Below are 16,913 nucleotides of genomic sequence, written 5' to 3' on the forward strand. Positions count from 1 at the left end.
ACAAATGAAATGGCTGAGGTAGCAGCTTTGAATTCACATCCACATGGAACACTGTACATTTTTTCACCAGGCTGCAAGAAACTAAGAAATTAAGATAAAGATGTTTACTACTGGAACTCTGGCAGAGATCTTAAATATGAACCTTGTTCTGCCAAATACTTAAAATCTGTGCCAAATACTGAAAGTATAGAGTTCGGTATGTGTGTGTACGTGCACATGTTGACCTGTCCTGTCAATCCTTCGTCATACGTTCGCTCCCCAGAGTTTTGTGGATGGCTGGCAGGCAGATCCAGATACCAGGTGGGGAGAAGGATTCTGCTATCGGGATGGAAACTGATCTCCAATCAGACCAATCAGTGCCAGACCGCTGATAGATTGATGGGAGCTGTCATGGACTTGATGAGCTCCTGGCCATTTTTGGTCATACCATTGTTATTTATATAGCCCGGCCATATCATCTGATTGCAATTTTGCACTACTATACTTAAAGGGCCCATTTGTAAAAGTCGGACGCTTATTTATCTTGCGCGGCCAACGTCAGCTGGTATGTAGAGCCCGATGTGTCCAATTTGTGTTATTGGACTGGATTAAATGTGTTTCAGGTGGAAGAGGGCACGGGGAGAGGCGAGCCAACTGGGCTGTGGCGTGAATCATTTTCTCATTACAGGCCTATTCCCTCCGGTCTGGTGTCTGGCATGTGGCCCTGCCTGCAACCAGCAGCTGGGTCGCAGCACATACGTAGTGGCTCAGAACCAGCTTCACACACACACACACACACACACACACACACACACACACACACACACACACACACACACACACACACACACACACACACACACACACACAGTTAGCGTACAGGAATGCTGAGCGCGGAGCCAAAGTGAGCAGCATGTGTTTGTTAACCCCTGACCTGCGCTCGCCGTCCTGTTGAACGCTGTCATGGACGTGACATGACACCTGTCATAACATCTCACGTCAGATTGTCAATGGAGGACTAATTAGTGTACACAGTGTCACACCGCTCCCCCCTCCTCAACGGCAATATAAACCCACGAGTGGTGAAAGGTATCTTTACCCTGTAATACACTCAACCTGAAATTGTACTCGCAAAGGAAACCGCCTTGGCCCAGGATTTGTCATGTACAAGAACCAGAGACCCTCCTAGCCTTCCTCCCTAAATGTCCACAGATGTACAAAAATATTTCTTTGTTGCTGCTTTATCCTCAGATCCGTCCGCCCCTCCCGGCCCCACCAGCCTGCGTATCACCAACGTGACGCTGGGCGACGAGGGCCTGGTGACGGCTCGGCTCAACTGGACCCTGCCGGAGGAGCCCGACATCCCCGTACACCACTACAAAGTGTTCTGGAGCTGGACCGTGGCCACCAAGTCCATGGTGCCGTCCAAGAAGAAGAGGAGAAAGACCACCAATGGGGTAATCTTCTCACCCTGTCTTAGTGATGTGTTCTTTTCTCGCTTTTGATTCAGTGTGGTGTCCATGGTTTTGATCACTTATACCAATGAAAGAACCCTTAAATGCACTGTCAAGCTTTAGAAGAAAATAAATTCAGCGTGTTAAATAGTCCTTTTTTATAGTGGTAACTTATGATTTGTGTATTTGCGTTTCTTAAATATCTCGCCTTGTATTCTTCATATTTTTCATTTGGTATTTTGGCACTTTCCTTTTCCCTTACTCAGTTTTTGCTTGTGTAATTCACCAGTTTTTTTTTAAAAACGGTATTGGTTTATTTTTTTATATGTTTCTTATAAACATAAATCTCTGTAATTTTAGAGTCAAGTGGTGATAAGTATAAGTACACACACAATCCCCAACCTATTATCTTCTACTTGATACAGTGTATTTAAGCCAAGTGGAGACTCGGTAAAACAGGATAGAAAAGCTGAATAACATCCAAGAAAAATGTTCCTCTTCTTGATTCCTATTGTCATTATCCCTCGGAACAGTTTAGTTTGGATATTGAAACATTCTCAAGTATTTTCTCTGGCCAGAAAGAAGAGCTTTCAGGGTCTTTTGTCCGGGACGTCACACAGGCTAAGCCCCCCCTAACACTTGGGATCACCTAGGAAGGATAAATACACAGTAATTTGGTTTGGTAATGCTCAAACAAACAGGCAAGTTAAGAGCTTACAAAGTTATTCTTCCTGACTCCTAATCTCACAGAACAACATTTTGATAGTACTGTAAATAAGGTTTTCTGTTTCTCCATTAAAAAAACAACACAATTATATTTGCACTATCTCAGATTGAAGCAGTCATAGAAACACATTTACATCAAATTGACCTTTAAAGATAAATCATTATTACTCAAATAGCTGAATAAAATTGGTGTTTAAAAGTTTTGGGAGCCACAATATATCCAGTAACATGTGACCTAATGGCACATACCTGTGGCTTGGTATCTGTGAGTAGTATTTCATTAGAGAGCGGAGCTGAAAGACATATTGTCTAGACATTGCACACACACCTCTATAAAGTCTTCTCCTGAATTAGTTTTTGAAATGCGTTGCAGATGTAGCTCTGGGGAGATAGAGGTGGGAGACACCAGACACCTATTGATACATGTACTACTGGTTTCCACTTTGGCACCTTGGGGGTTTAAAAGCAGCCGGCTGGCAGAGGAATGTCAAAACACGCACAGTCAATAACAAGAACTCATCAAGCTCACGCTGATGGTGGAATGCTGCAAGTCAAACACAGCGAGGAAGCCCTGGGAGGCTCTGATAACATGGCTCCCTCACGAGGCCCTGAAGGCTATCTCTTCGCCACGGTGCCTTCCTCAGCACCACATGTGTTCTCAATAAGCGAGGCTTTCCCACAGGCCCGAGTTGGCCCGGGCTGAGAGCTGGAACTATGAGTTGGACAGTGACGGGGCTCAGAAGGGAGGCTCGAGTGACAGTGTGGTAACATACACACACGCCAACATCCCAGTGTTTTCTGTTGTCGCAGGCTCAGAGCTGGGTGGATCTGGAGGGACTTCAACAGAACAACAGCTACACTGTGGAGCTGCAGGCTGTCACGTACTGGGGACAGGTGCGGCTGAAGAGCTCCAAGGCTTCTCTCCACTTCAGCACCGGCCAGAATAATGAGTCAGGTAAACACTGGTGCTAATATTCTGTTCGTTCAGCTGTCAAACTTGTTTTTAACAATCTTTGTCAGGCAGTTAATTCATCCAGACTGAAATATTTCAACCAATATTGGACAGATTCGCTTTAAATATTTGTGCAGACATTTGTGGTTCCCACAAGATGAATCTTCAACATTTGGGGGGATCCCCTGACTTTGACTTGTAACACTGCCATTTGTGGCTTTTAAAGGAAAGGTCTTGACAACCATGGATTGCGATGATTTGAGGTGGAGGCATTAGTGTCCTTTATGTCAGTTTTTTAATCATTTTGATCCCCTGATTTTCCTCTAGGGTCATAATGTCAAAATTTCACTTTGTCCAGTATCTGTGAAGATTCTTAGTTATCCAGGTCATGGTATCTTCAGGAGTTGCACAAGTGAACATAGGCAACTGGACTTCTTGAAAACCTTTTACCTCTCATTCAAGAGGCTTCTTTATTTATAACTGACTTGTAGGAACTTTCCTCAAATATTGAACCCTTACTCTGACCAACTTCTGCAGGTTATTGAAACCTCCACCTAGTGAGTTGTGCGGTCCACTGTTCAAGGTGACCTACCCTGCTATTGTGTGAGTCATTAGGGTCACATGGGGTGTGGATGGATTTTAAGCTTTATGGCGAAAGCACATAGGACAGAGCGTCAGACCTGAAGTTGGTAACTGTTAGGCTTGTCAATGTACAACTCCTGAGGAAACTTTAGCCAGTACTTTGGTTTATGAACAAATATAAAGGGTGATTGATCAATGATTAAATGTAGTAAACTTTAGAAAACCCAGAACCTAGATGAGAACAGTGCTTCCAGGACAGGGGTCATCTTCCAGGCTCTCTATGCCATGTTTGAATTCAGCAGTCCACTTCCCCATGCTGTGTTGCCAGTGTCCTGGTGGACCTCTTTGGGTTGTAAGCCAAAAGGCTGGTGTTGCCCATTTTCCACAAACATTCTGACCCATAACTTTACCCAAAATAGAAGCAACACATTTGTTATTAATGTCAAACTTTCTGAGAAAAAGAGAATCGAACGGCACTTGTGTGTAACAAGAACTGTCTATCTCATCTCCATCTACCAGGGCCCACAAGCTTATCAATCACCCCACACCCCTAAACCTATGACTTTTCCATCAGTCCCAGCTGCACTTAGCATTTAGTAAAAAGTGGTCAACACTAGCATGTTAGCATTGCCAGGGCAAGCATGCTAACACAGACATCAGCATTTTAGCTCAAAGCATGTGGCTGCATGGCCTCAGAGCTGCTAACGTGGCTGCAGACAGACAGTCCTGTTATTCCAAAACTACAGTATGCACATGTCATTTGCAGAATACGTTAAGCCAAAGCACTTTAGTTTTGATTAAGGCTCCTCTCAGGATGAGTGACAGCCAAGCGCAGTAGGTGCAATTATGAGTCAAATGCAGGGTCATGCACTTCCTGAAATCAGACAAAAACCTGGATGCAGCTGCAAATTTGTGATTGCAGACCCGTACGGGATTGGCTGAACCAACGTAGCGGATTCCAATTTTCTTTGTTTTTCTTGAGAGCAGAATTTTGCCAGATTACAGTCTTCGGGCAAACAATCACTCTGAAGGTTCCAGAAAGCAGGAATAGCCAAGGTACATTGACAACACATCTGCATTCATGCGGAGAGCTGCTGCACGCTTAGGAAGCACAGACCGAGCCAGTGCTACATTTGTGTACGTTTTAAGCGCGTGCGGCCCTGGGGGGACTTGAACCTCTCACCTTGGCAGTGTCAGTGCTGTGTGTACCCAGCAAATCACACCAGATCTGTGCATATAAAGAACGTGCTGTAACTGTGATTTCACAAAGAGCGAATTGTGTGTTTTTGTTACCATGCCGTGGAGTTTGCCACAACACAGTCACCGTGTCTTAGCTACAGCAGCCAACATTTCTCCTTTTCTCTTCCCAGTAAAATCGGTGCTCAAGTCAAAGAAGGAGGAGATATCCCCCCTTGGTTCCACCCTGGCCAAACGCCCCTCCGGCCCTCTGGAGGTGGGCACGCCCTTCTACCAAGATGGCCAGCTGCAGGTCCGTGTCTACTGGAAGAACCGAGGAGGTATGCGCGCCACTGTATCGATTTACCCCTTTGGTAGAATCTAATTAGCACCCCATTATGCCCATCAATCACTATGACTAATGTACGCCGTAACAAAGTGTTATGACTGATTCTCAGTTACTCAAAACAGCAAAGGATTCCTTTTATAAATGTGGGATCAGATGGTGTAAATGAAATCAGTGAAACAATGTGTCTCTGTGAACGCATGGTAATGTGAGTGCTGGGCGAGTTGGTGTAAAGCTGCACACGGCCTGGTAGAGCGGAGCCACCGTTTAGTCAAGAATAATAAACAGAAAGAGACGGAGCCAATGCGATGGGGTTTATTGACAGCTGCATTTAATAGATCCTCGCCCTTGCATTAGCGCCGAAGCAGCCCACGTTGTTTTACAAGACCTGATGTCATAGGGAACCGAAACGTCCGCGGGTTGCTGCACCGCAAGGGGTTAAAGCCTATAGGAATGCCTGTCCCAGCGGTGTCCATTCCCCCAACCCTTCTGTTAATACCGGAGTGGAAATATGGAAACCTTGAAAGCCATGCTCTCAGGGTAACCTGTCAAGTCCCATTCACTGGTCTATGTTATGTTACTAATATATGTCATCGCCCAAGCCAAACTCCACATCTTAGAGTCAAGAATGCAAACGCTGGCTGAAGGAGAGGCCTGGTGAGACACCAACTGCTGAATCAGAGTGAGAGAGAGCGAGGGGGGAAGATGGAGGTAGCCCAGAGCTTTTTGCGAGGCTGGCCTGGACTCCGGGAGCTGAGTGATGCTGAGGGGGATCAAGCGCGGCTGGGGGAATCACACCGTTGCAGAGCACCCAGAATCCCCGTCCAGCTTCGTCTCTTGTTTGCGACGTTGGTCTGCAGTGTGTGTGTGTGTGTCACTGCCACGCTGAGGGATGACCCCTGGCTTTGACTCCGACAACCTGCATTCCACTACTGTAAACATAGAGAAATACAGATGGCCTGGAGAGCTGGAGTCTCTGGACATCTGGTTTGTGTGACAGGGAGAAGGGACAGGTTAACCGAACCATGATTAAACTCTCACTCATTGTCTCTGTGATCCAAAACAGCCGCGGCCTGTGGACCGTCTCCCGCAGACGAAAGAGAACCTTTACAGTACACCGGCTCAGATAATATATCACTGTCTGCCCAACACGCAGACAATAGACAGCAGTCCGGCGGTGGCGGCACTTCTGAGGCCCGCTTCCAGCCATGATTTATCGAACACTGCTGAGGTCTTGTTCTCTACCTGCTTTCCATGTCCCATTTCTTGTTTTACATGCCACCTCCCCACTCCATCAGATCCAGCTAAACATATCTTGTTTATTTTTTCCCGATTTCCCGGTTCCCTGTAATTTCTCTCTTCTGCTTCCAAAGAGCTCAGGGGCTCCAAGTGCCAGATCTGTGTCTAAGCCTTCAAAGGGCCCCTTTTATCTCCCCACTACAACGCAGGCCCCCGCCGAGGGGTGAACACAGCAGAACTCAATTATTAATCGGAGAAGTATTCCACATATCCAAGCAACTCAGTCGAATGAATAATAAATCTGGTAACATAAGATGAGGGTGATGGGCAGATAAACAGTGCCGATGAGCTCACGAGGAGCTACTGTACAGTAATGAGGCGAATACTGCTGCTGGAGTCTGCAGCTGAGAGAGTGAGCTGGTCCCAGCATGACCACGGCGGCTATACTCCACAGTCGGGAAATATAAATCCTTAAAGTTGAAGCAGAAAAGTTTGAGAATTATAAAGCCTTCAGCGAGGAAAAGGAAAGGTTTAAGAAGCAGGAAAGTCATGTTGATAAGTTCATACAAAGATAAAGAAGGACTCACTTTCAAGTTTTTATTTTCAGAGTTATCGTGATCATCAATAATGGAAAGTGTGACAGCAGATGTCAGGGAGTGCTGTAATCTGTGAGATACAGATATCAGTGAATCACGTCAGTCTGCCAGATTGTCTTTTGATATCAGATTCATGTTCTGTGGGCTCAGCTGTCGAATGTTACTAAAAATATTTAATCAAGTAATGTACTTATAGATTGAAGGTATGAAAACTTTCTTCATACTTTAACTCAACTGTATTTCAGAGGGAGATCAGCAGACGATTCTACTCCATGACATTTATTTGATCACTGAAGTAGTTACATCATATTCCTTTGGCATCCCGATGCACTTCATCTAAAGAGAGTGTGTTTACCAGGATAAACCCGATGGTCCCAAAGGGTCAGGCCGGGTTCAGACAAAAACTCTGAAATTATATTCGGGTCCGGGTTGTGTTCGATCACGTTGGCTCGGACACAAAAAAAAGGTTCAGATCGAGCTTGGTTAGTTTTCTCTCGGGCTCAGTTGGGTTCGAACAGAAAATTGCTGATCATTTTCCAACGACATTTCCAATGAAATTCAATCTTGTGATTTATCTTTCCATTGAACCACACCCACTTGTTAATGGTCTCTTTGTAGGAGTTCCCATGCAAAACCTGAGATGACCTTAAAGATGCATTGTTGTCCAATTAAACTGTCCAACAGTGTGCGTATAGGAAAATTAGATCCAACCTTTACCTGCTCAATACATCGCAATGTATCAGCAACTTTACAATTGATTAACCTATTGATTTTGGATCAATTGAGTATTTATGGGGAATCTCAGAAATGTTTTTCCTAGATGGAGCATCCTTCATGCACCAACTGAAATAGTTCCGACAGCAGGTTTTACATTTGATCTGTTTGAGTTCCTAAATAAGCATGCTCCATCTAAGAAAAAAATACCAAATAATTAATTGATCCGGTCAATTGAGCTAACAACGTTTGTTGTTCAATTGAGCTCGACCAATACGGATTTTGGGGGGTGGATATCCATATAGATATTAGGGACAAAAAAATGTCCTCCAACGGTACAACAACCAATACAATTTCTTTTGTAAAATTTAAACATAAATGCACATCTTTATTTTCTCCATTGTTTATTCTGTAAAAGATACGTTTGTGAAAGGCTCGATATTATTGGCCAACCGATAAATCAGTCAGGACTTGTAATGGATTATTGGATCAATATGAAGTATTGGATCTGAATACTGAGGTTGTGTCTCTGTTATGTGACATCTCTTTCTTTTCATCCACCCTGTTTTCAGATCCCTCAGTGAGTCGTTACCACGTCCAGTGGATGCCGGAGTACTGCAGCCACAACGAGACCCGAGGACCAGAGAAATCGGTCACGCAGGTTAGTCACCAAGAAGCGTTTCACACCTTCCGGCAGAGGATTGGATCACAGAGTGCACAGGGCTATGACTTGATCAGCAGCTCTGTGCTATGCAAAGCACGTGGCTGCGCTTTTGTCCTCTAAAGAAAACAACTCTGGAGAGAGAGAGAGAGAGAGAGAGAGAGAGAGAGAGAGAGAGAGAGAGAGAGAGAGAGAGAGAGAGAGAGAGAGAGAGAGAGAGAGAGAGAGAGAGAGAGAGAGAGAGAGAGAGAGAGAGAGCTGAAGCCTTGGTGCGTTGGATCTGCTCAGGGCAAATCACTGGCTTTTGTTTTGAATATTATGAGTCAGTCATGTGGTGTGTTGGCCAATAAAACGCATTTGCTGAAAAAAAAAAAATGTTTCCCGGAATGGGGGAATCATTCATGTCCAGCAGCCCTTAGTAATGCTTCTGCGTGGGTCTTTCCTGTAGGGTGCGGCGAGGGGGGGCGAGAGAGTCCGGGGTTGGGGGGTTAACAGTTTGAGCCCAGGCTGATGCAGCATGGCAGAGGCCTGGCAATCAACACATTCTTCGGGGACCGACACGCTGGTTGCTAGGAAATATACATCCATTTTCTATAGATCACTGGGAAAGACTCCAGGCTTTTGCTTTTATGTGAGCACAGCGCCTCATTCACTTTTAATCAAAGCTGTTTCATATCAGAGGGAATATACACAGTTTTTTCTCTCAGGGGACCGCCTATTAATGTAGAACCTCTTATTACAAATGCAAGATATGTATCCACTGCTCAGTGTGACTTTTTTCCCCCTTGTTTCCCTAAAAAGCCTCGAGAAATGTGATTTTGGTCAAGATCAACAGATAATGAAAGTTTGAAGTGGGTGTAAATTGTAAAACTGCAGCACAGAATTTATTAACATGGATTTACAGGCCGCTCTCCCCTTCAAATTACACATGAATCCACTTTGGTTACAGCTTCTTAATTAAGTTCATCCTTGTTATTGCATTTGGGAGCTGTAAAAAATCATTTATATTGCAGTTTGAGTAGGAGAATAGCGGCCTAACCCTTACCATGTGAGTGTTCAAAGTGGTCCTGTAATGTGGGGCATGTTCCTGAGGCCTGAGTGGGAATGTGATCTGCCGCGGCGCTGTGTATTTAATTATCTCTGAAGCTGCATGGGACCTGACCCGGGTGACATGTCAAAGTCATCAGAGGCTGAATAATGTGTTTCTTGGCGCAGGAGAACTACATCAACCTCCCGGGCCTGCTGTTCTCCTGCAAGTACAAAGTCACCGTTCACATGCTGAAGTCCAAGAGACGCTCCAAGGATGAGAGCACCACGTTCCTCACACCGTCCTGTGCCACCATCCGCAGCAAGACTCACAAACACATCCCCTGCCCAGGGGAGGGAGGTGAGTGCTCAGGAGGGGGACACTTAAAAGCCATTAAATGGATCCATGTGGGTGTCAACACTGTATTTCATGCTAAATATAAGAATAGCACAGGTAGAGCACATACTGTACCTCCTCCATTAGTCCCCTTAACTTCAAGCACCCAATGACACGCACTCATTGACATCAGTCCCAAAATGTTCCTGTTTTGTTTTGTTTTGTTTTGTTTTGTTTTGTTTTCATCAAAATCAATTAATTACTTCCTGGGACATTAGTGAAAATGTCCAAAAACGCCTTTAGAGGACGTCTCTCGCAATATTTAAGCAATTGATTCCTGGATCCAGCTGTTTTTCCACATCTGTGCCAAAATTGAAGGAGTTCTTTCTTGACCGCTGAAGTTTCGTGGAAATCCGCTCTGTGTTCCTGCTGACAAACCAACCAACAAACAGACAGGAGTGAAAACCTAACCTCCTCGTTTGTCACCTACAAACCCAATCGCTGTGAATCCTCTGAACATTTTCCTGCTGCAGCCTCTCATGGGCTCAGTCAGACATTCTACAGACATTTGACCAACTCCAACATTTAACTCACCCCTACAGCAACTGATTCAGACATTTGCGTTCTCACATACAGCCGCCCTTCAGCATAGTTAGCATGTTGTATTTTGATTGTTATCTCATTGCTGTCTGACAGGTTGGTAATATTAGAGACAGTTTGACATCTTAGGAAAATACACTTATTGGCCTTTTCTCACCGTCGCCTTTCCCGAAACAGTCCCGGGGCTTCCAAAGGTTTTGGCAAAGCCTGAGAACCTGACAGCCTCCTTCTCCATTAACGAGGGAAACATCACCGGCAACTTCCTGTGGCGCGTGTCCCGAGTGGCTCCCAATCAGCGAATCACAGGCTTCCAGGTCACCTGGGCCGAGATCACCACCGAGAGCCGGCAAAACAGCCTCCCCAACAGCATCATCTCGCAGTCCCAGATCCTGCCTCCAGTAAGTCTGTTGTTATTAAAACGAGATTGGTTTCTATTTTAACTCCCTTAATAGCCATAGAGTGAAGACTGTTTAAAAATATGACACATTGAATACGGTTCAGTGCACCGCAAGGACCATACTCTGTCATATAGAGTCATGAAAGTCTGGCTTGCAGTAGGAAAGTATGTTCTATCTGCAGCGTTTCGTTTCACAGCATCTGTCAGAGGTGAGGGTGATTTCGGGATAACACTGTTGTGGCCTCTTTGCATGAATCTTGTGATAAGCAGTGTAGACAGACACAGGAATAGATCTGAGGAAGTGTTGTGTCCTGCTGGAAGTTCTCCTCCTCTACCTTTTCATCTGCCTTCACGTCTTCCTCTTTTATCCTCCGCGAGCGCCATGAGAAAAAAAAAAGCCGCTCTTTTGACATAATCTGCTCCATCAACAGCACGTTCTGCCTATCTGCACCTCCCAGCCCCTGGAGCTCGTCTATAAATAAAACCACCCACCGCACACTTTATCAAGCTGGCAGCGGAGAGGAGAGACAGCGAGCCTTATGAAAACAAAGTCTTTGTTTTTGTCTGTGGCTTGTGCAAAGACGAGCTCTGCAGCCGACACTCCCCTGGTCTAACAGCCCGTTCCGATCCACGTCCTGTCAAATTCAAAAGCACACCCGGTTGTATTTCGGCTGATTGCATTTCCCACCTCCCTCTCTCGGCAGGATCATAACTTGCTCGTGGTGTCCAACCTGCGGCCGTCCACCTACTACAGACTGGAGGTGCAAGTCATAACAACTGGAGGAGAAGGTCCTGCCACTGTCAAGACCTTCCAGACCCCAAACATATTACCAGTCATTCAACACCGTAAGTACCAATCCCCTATCGGCTGATGCTGTGTCAAACAATTTGAGAAAATGTTTTTATTTGAATGAATATAATTCATTAATGGCCCTGAGTTGTCAGGGCCATTATTTTATATCATGGTACCTGTTGGTGCTATATCAAGCCCAATAAAGGCTAATTTATGTAGCTTTTATGTACAAAAATGTATTTTCTTTCACTGTCCACATTCTTCCATCGTCCTTTACTTTGGTACGATTTCCAGTGGTACAGCTGCATTTTGTCTGTATCTGTAAGCTTTTAGAAGACGTGCATAAATGCCTACAGAGGGTGCTGTCCGTTTAACAGCATACTATAGATTTTTCTATGTAACCTATAGGAATAGTTTGACATTCTGGTGAACATGCTTTTTTTTTTTCTTGCCACTCTCACATCTGAGCCATCAATACAAGACTACAGGCAGCAGCCAGTTAGCTTAGCTTATCATAAACACAGGAATCAAGGGGAAACAGCTAACCTGTGTCCAACAATAATAAAAATCTATTGACCAGCTCCTCAAAGCTCACTAATAAACACATTGCCTGGAAAGTGCTCGGAGCCAAGAAATAGTCTGGTTCATTGCTACCCGTAAAATAGCAGAATATTAGATGCCAAAAGCTCAATGGAGCCAATGGGATGTCTGTTGGCTCACTGGTTTTGTTATTTACTGGCATACAACTTAACTGTTTTGGTCAGTGGCCACATTAGCATTGTTTCTAACTGTGAAAGGCTGTTTTCGGTTTAAAAAAAAGAAGAAAGAATCTAGCAACTTAACCAACAGATATTTGCCATGCCGGAGACCAAATTAAGTTAGTAGGAGAGTGAATATTAATCCAACATTAATCAGGTTTCCAAAATACATTAATGTAAGATAATGTTGCTTTTTGTCTGCTGGATGTATCGCCGACTGTTTCCTATTAGGTTCACCATATTAACTTTATAAGGTGATGCTTTTTCAGAGTTTACAGCTTGTTCTTGCTGAACTCAAATTGCCCAAGAAATCTGCAGTTTAAAGAATCAATGCTGAAGATGCTTCTGACCCTTTATGCAGCAAGATTTCTTATGAAAATTATGCACAACATTGGGTGTTTAGCTCAGCAAAAAGAGAGGATGTAAATAGTAGTTCTGACCTAGATAACAGGTCTTGATGCAGCAAGACAACCAGCACATTTATGATGAAAAAATAAAACGATTTTTATCGTTTTCTAGGACCCAGACTCCGGCAGCATCACTCTCATCACCAGAAGCCATCGGTAGAGAGACACTGAGTTTCAAGTCGAGGCAAACCCCAGTCGGGAGACGTATCATCGGCTCTCTGCTCCAGTCTGTCGGGGAAGGAATGTTTGGAACCAGACAGAAACACAGCGCACCAGACCATGAACTGACCTCCCCCAGCTTGTGATATATGGATCCATCCTCTCCAGGCTCCACAACACATCAGCTCTCCCTCTATCAAACCCCTCTCTCTTGACTGACACAAGGCACATGGTGACGGGTTGGTCTGCACGGCGAAATCATAAAGAAGATATGAAATTCCAGGTCAAAGTATCCAGATCCCAGAATCCCAAAAATGAAATGTTGCGATCCAGCATAAAGATATTAAACATTTTAATTGGATTTGATGACAGGCAAATAGAAACACAATTACTTAGGCAACCTGCTCGAAGATGCTTGAACGTGGATGGTAGGAAAAGCCCGACATGTAAAACCAATTGTTCATTCATGAAGAAAGAAAAGTAGAGAGTCATCTATTTATTTTGTGTTACCCTTTAAAGAGGCGCTTAGGCACACAGTCAGTACTGATGGATAATGTAATTAAAGTCATTGTTGTCTAACCCAGAATATTTCATGTAGTATGTTGCATGTAGTACATTTGATTTTCTTATTTGAACTGTAAATGAATTACCTGCTTCAAATTGAAAGCTCGTAATGGTTTTGCATGACGACCATTAGCGTTCTGTTGGCATGGAATAATGTCTATAGTGTTACCTCTTTTCAATATGTTAGCAATATTTCATTAACAGATTAACAAAGAACTATATTGGGAGTAATATGTAATGTTTATTAATGAAATTATAACTTGTGTGGAAATGATGAATTGTACATGTTCTTGGCTGTAGAAATATTTGTCGTGGAGCAGTCAGTGAATGTCTATATTTATTTATGTGTGTATTACAAAGTTTGGTTTGGATGTGTGTGAATGTGTATGTTTCTGTGTGTTTTAGTCTCGAAACTTTTTGAACCGGCAGAAAAAAATCTTGTAAAGACATTTTGTAAAAATTGAATTGTAAATACAGTCTTATGTTACATGTTATTTTTCCATGGTAGAAACTGTACAAACTGCTAAGTAATAAAATAATCCTTAATCAGTTCCCTTCGCTGTTTGTTTAATTGACGCGGCAGCGGGCGGTAAATAGACGTGCTTCTCCTCCCAGTGCTGTTTGGCAGTTGCTGTTGCTTATTTTGGCCGCAGCCTCCACCGTGGCAGACTGTGTGCGTACAGCATATTCACTGATCGGCCCAGGAGCCAGAGCCATGCACTCTGCAAGTCCAAATAAACAGGTCATCTAGCTCAACAGCCCGAGTGAAATCCGCGTCGCTGGGGTCGGGCACCCCTCAACATAACGCCCCGCTTCTCAAGAGCACTTGTGTGTTGGAGAAACATCAAATCCCCTCGGCAGCCTCTCACACACGTAAAAAGGAAAAAAGTGGAAATGTTTACAAGAAAATAAAGCTCAGAGGGACACTGCGAGACTCGGGCCTACAGTAGATGTGTGGAGTGTGTACTTTTTGCATTAAAAGGCTCAAGCTGGCTTCCTGCATATGTTGAATGAAAGCCTTTTCTAGCACACGTATAATAATCCTGGGAGCAGAGCTAGACAGTGTGTTATAGTGCAACGCTTTGTCGTTTGTGTCCAGGCATCATATTCTTCTTATTTTAATGAGTTTATTTACACCAGAGAGACTGAATTTGATCTGTGGTTCTTGTCCTTTATGTTTCTTTTGCAGATTATTATCCTCTCCACCAAGGATGTTGTGTTTTCATCCCCATTTTTTTCTTTCTTCATCAGCAGGATTATGCAAAAACTAGTCCACAGATTTCCATGAAACTTGGACATTGACCAAGACACAACACATGAGCTTTTGGGGCAGATCCGAGAATTTCTTTCATTAACTTTTAACATTGCGAGTCGGGGCGTTGTATGTTTTCATCAATTACCCAGGGAATAATACATAGATCTTGATGAAAATAATCATGCATATTTATGGGACTTGTATCTACGAGCATATGAAATTTGGTGCAGCTTGATTCAATTTTAAGGAGACTATTGGGCCTGGCGGAGTTTTGTTCTCTACTTAGTGCAAGCTACCTCAGCCAAGGTTATGTTTTCATCAGTGTTTGTGTTTGTTTGTTTACAGCATTATGCAAAAACCACATAACCGTTTTCTATGACACTTGGTGGAAGCATGTATTGTGAGTCGAGGAAGAACTCGTTACATTTTGGTATGGCTGCGGCTCAGGGCGAGGATCCAGGACCACTTTGTTGGTTGGTTGGTTTATTTTTTGGGATTGCAGAAAAAACTACTCAACGGATTTCCACAAAACTGAGTAGAAGGATGGGACATGGGTGAAGGAAGAACCCATTAAAATGTTGGCACATGATCCACACAAAGGGGCAGATGCAGGAAGTTTTCACCAATATCCCCAAGAATAATTCATGGATCCTGATGTCATATTCAGGGGACTGATATCTATGGACGTGTGTTATTTGGTGCAGCTTGATTTATTAATGTTATGGGGTTATGAGGTATGCGCTTTACTTTCATTCAGGACATGAGTTCAACCTTCATGGAAACAAGAGCAGTTGTCAAAAATGGTCTTGAGCTGAATCTCAGTATCTGTTCACATGTATTCACACATCATCTGCATCAGAGATCAGTGATTATATTTAATTTTTCATTCTTTCATCGCACACTCACCAAGGACTTTACTAGAACATCTGTTTATTAATGCAATCATCCAGTCAGACAATCATGTGGCAGTACTGGAACGCAGGAGCTCCGCATTACATCAGAATGACGGGAAAAAATTCACATGATTGTTGGTGCCAGACGCACACCACAGTCTCTGGAGTTCTTACTCAGAATGCTGCGAAAAAAAACGAAACATCCAGTGAGCAGCAGAGACAAACTCACATCTCAGAAGGTACAAGACGTCCGGCCTTGACGTAAATAGGCTGCAACAACAGGAGAACCACAAAGTCGCCTCAGTGAACTTCAGTAGAAGACCTTTGGGATGTGGCAGAACAGAGAGATTGGCAGCATGAATGCGCAGATGACAAATCTGCAGAGATGATGTGATGCAATCATGTTAACACGGAGCAGAGTCATCTGGAGGAAAGTTTCCAGCATCTTGTGAAATGCAGAACGTCAGGAAGGATAGAGGCTGTTTTGAGAGCGAAGGGAGGAACCCCTCAGTATCAGCATGAGATCTTATTAAAGTGCCCGGTGAGTGTAAATCTAAAAAGATTTCTGTCTAATATTCGATGCAGATCAGTGTGATACATTATATTCCCAAAGATCATCACATACGTAATTGCACTTTTCTAGTCTTAATAACCACTCCCATTGCTTCACAGTTCAGTTTTGCCCAATCACACACACACTTTATCTATCACACATCACTCACACACCTCCTGCACAACCGTCACGGGCAAGTTGGAGGTTCAGTTTCTTGCCCAAGGACACTTTGGGACGTGGAATGGAGCAGTCAGGGATCAAACCAACAATCTTCTGGTTAATGGGTGACCCGCTGACCCACAGCCACCTTATTTAATGAACACAAATGTTTTGGGGTTGTGGTCGTGCAGACAACAAAAATCCACCAGAGCAAACAGTGTTTGTAGAGGGAAAGCAAATAAAAAATAGTAAGTGTTTTACGATTAATTGTTTCTAACTTTTGCACTTGGATTTCCTGCATCAATTTGATCCTTTTTTATGAGTTTCTTCTTCCGCTCCCCTCCCCTCTCTCGCTTTTTCTCATGAGTGTTCGTGCCTGTGACAAGACGTTGCTCTCCAGATGTTCAGACGTGAAGGCCGCTCTTGTCACAATTTTCCTTTCGGCGAGCGACAAATTATTCCGAGCCCTTGTTTTCACACACTCAGCCTCTCCAGTCAGCCAGCGCTCCGCCACTCACTTCTCAGGGACATTGTTTATGTACAGTTCTATTATGTCACAGGAGATTAGTTCCTTTTGGTCGGCGCGC

At 43.9% G+C, this 16,913-nt stretch overlaps 1 protein-coding gene across 1 annotated transcript in view; it reads left to right on the forward strand.

The window, feature by feature from the left end:
- Positions 1 to 14,017, forward strand: part of LOC118119573 (anosmin-1) — a 43,445-nt gene extending 29,428 nt beyond the window's left edge. Inside the window, exons 7-14 of the mRNA XM_035173638.2 lie at positions 1,231 to 1,436; positions 2,970 to 3,114; positions 5,064 to 5,210; positions 8,337 to 8,425; positions 9,641 to 9,812; positions 10,566 to 10,786; positions 11,490 to 11,631; positions 12,856 to 14,017. Of these exons, the coding sequence (XP_035029529.1) occupies positions 1,231 to 1,436; positions 2,970 to 3,114; positions 5,064 to 5,210; positions 8,337 to 8,425; positions 9,641 to 9,812; positions 10,566 to 10,786; positions 11,490 to 11,631; positions 12,856 to 12,914 (1,181 nt within the window). The 3' untranslated portion in view covers positions 12,915 to 14,017. The remainder of the gene's footprint in view (positions 1 to 1,230; positions 1,437 to 2,969; positions 3,115 to 5,063; positions 5,211 to 8,336; positions 8,426 to 9,640; positions 9,813 to 10,565; positions 10,787 to 11,489; positions 11,632 to 12,855) is intronic.
- The last annotated feature ends 2,896 nt before the right edge of the window (positions 14,018 to 16,913 follow it).

Source organism: Hippoglossus stenolepis, chromosome 13 (assembly GCF_022539355.2).
Source record: "Hippoglossus stenolepis isolate QCI-W04-F060 chromosome 13, HSTE1.2, whole genome shotgun sequence".
Lineage (NCBI taxonomy): Eukaryota > Metazoa > Chordata > Actinopteri > Pleuronectiformes > Pleuronectidae > Hippoglossus > Hippoglossus stenolepis.